The sequence below is a fragment of the Sinocyclocheilus anshuiensis genome, unplaced genomic scaffold, assembly GCF_001515605.1.
Source record: "Sinocyclocheilus anshuiensis isolate Anshui unplaced genomic scaffold, SAMN03320099.WGS_v1.1 scaffold920, whole genome shotgun sequence".
NCBI lineage: Eukaryota > Metazoa > Chordata > Actinopteri > Cypriniformes > Cyprinidae > Sinocyclocheilus > Sinocyclocheilus anshuiensis.
Genome location: NW_015552604.1, coordinates 296395 through 297576, shown reverse-complemented (window position 1 = coordinate 297576; position 1182 = coordinate 296395). Strand labels below are relative to the sequence as shown.

Here is a 1182-nt window from a genome sequence, read left to right as displayed (position 1 = left end):
TGGGGGGGGGGGGGGGGGGGGGGGACCAGCAACTGAAGGTGAACTATCCCTTTAATTAAATACTTAATTACTACACTGAATTCAACATATCAAAAGTAACATTGTAATTTGAAATGTTGAGTAGTTGAGAAGGTCAAGAGCTCTAATGTGGGACAGACCATGTTCAGCATTTTAAAGGGGTGATTCAAACATTAAAGGTGTTTAAAACTAGCTACTACCAGCTTTTCTTGTTGGGTTAGTCAGATAACAGTTGATCAGATATATAGAATATGTCTCAAAACACACAAAAAACGTGGAATTTGTGCCTTTAATGCTTTTTTTAAAAAGTCCGGGAACACCCAAGTCTACCATATTCAGGGAAAGTGCCTAACACAATGGCTCTGTAGTTCCTTCCATGCAGTCCGGTTTTCTAACCTTTTGTAGACTATTTTCAGATCCCTCCATTCCAGGAAACTGCACATCTTGGGTTTGCGTGCCAGCACCATCTGAATGACCTCCCGGGAGATCTTCTTCTTCTGGGTGTCCGACAGCGGCGCGTACCATTTCTGCAGCCGCAGCTTCCCCTGCCTGCTAAAGAGCAGCATAAACTGCATCTGGAGAGAGGGAGAAACAGAAAAGAGACCCACACCTAGACTCGCCGTGTTTGTGCAGCATATGCGCCTAAAGTCAAGCCAAAACAGTGTTCAGCAATTCCAGTCATAAAGCCTGGAACCGTTGGTCATGTCGGCTATTAAAAAACAGTCCGTTCATATTTATCATAACCAAAAGCGTTGTCGTTTTGGGTGAATTGCTTGTTTGTTGCCACAGAGGAAGGATCGCGCTAGCTTGAAGCCTGCGACAGTGTACATGTTAAAGATATGAACTATCCACACTATTCAACCACGAGTGATTGCTCGAGCAAGTCCAAATAACCCAATAAATGCGTGAGATAAAATGTCGCTTTTACCTTAAAGTTTATATTACACTCGATTCCGTGAGCATGAGCTTTGTGTCTGATGGCAGTAAACGCAGATGTGAGGAGTCCCGTTACACGGACGCGTCTTCCTTTGCTACAGCAAGAGGATCCTGTCCTCTCATTGGCTCCGATTCTCACCGATGACACTCGGTATTATATATTAATAATAATAACTACACACACACACACACACACACACACATACATATATATATGAAAAATATACA

At 43.1% G+C, this 1182-nt stretch overlaps 1 protein-coding gene across 1 annotated transcript in view; it reads right to left on the bottom strand.

Moving 5' to 3' along the window:
• The window catches only part of LOC107665854 (AP-1 complex subunit sigma-2-like), a 3950-nt gene extending 2865 nt beyond the window's left edge, over nucleotides 1-1085 (bottom strand). Inside the window, exons 1-2 of the mRNA XM_016456912.1 lie at nucleotides 947-1085; nucleotides 415-593 (exon numbers count right to left, since the gene is read on the bottom strand). Of these exons, the coding sequence (XP_016312398.1) occupies nucleotides 415-593 (179 nt within the window). The 5' untranslated portion in view covers nucleotides 947-1085. The remainder of the gene's footprint in view (nucleotides 1-414; nucleotides 594-946) is intronic.
• Between the last annotated feature and the right edge of the window lie 97 nt (nucleotides 1086-1182).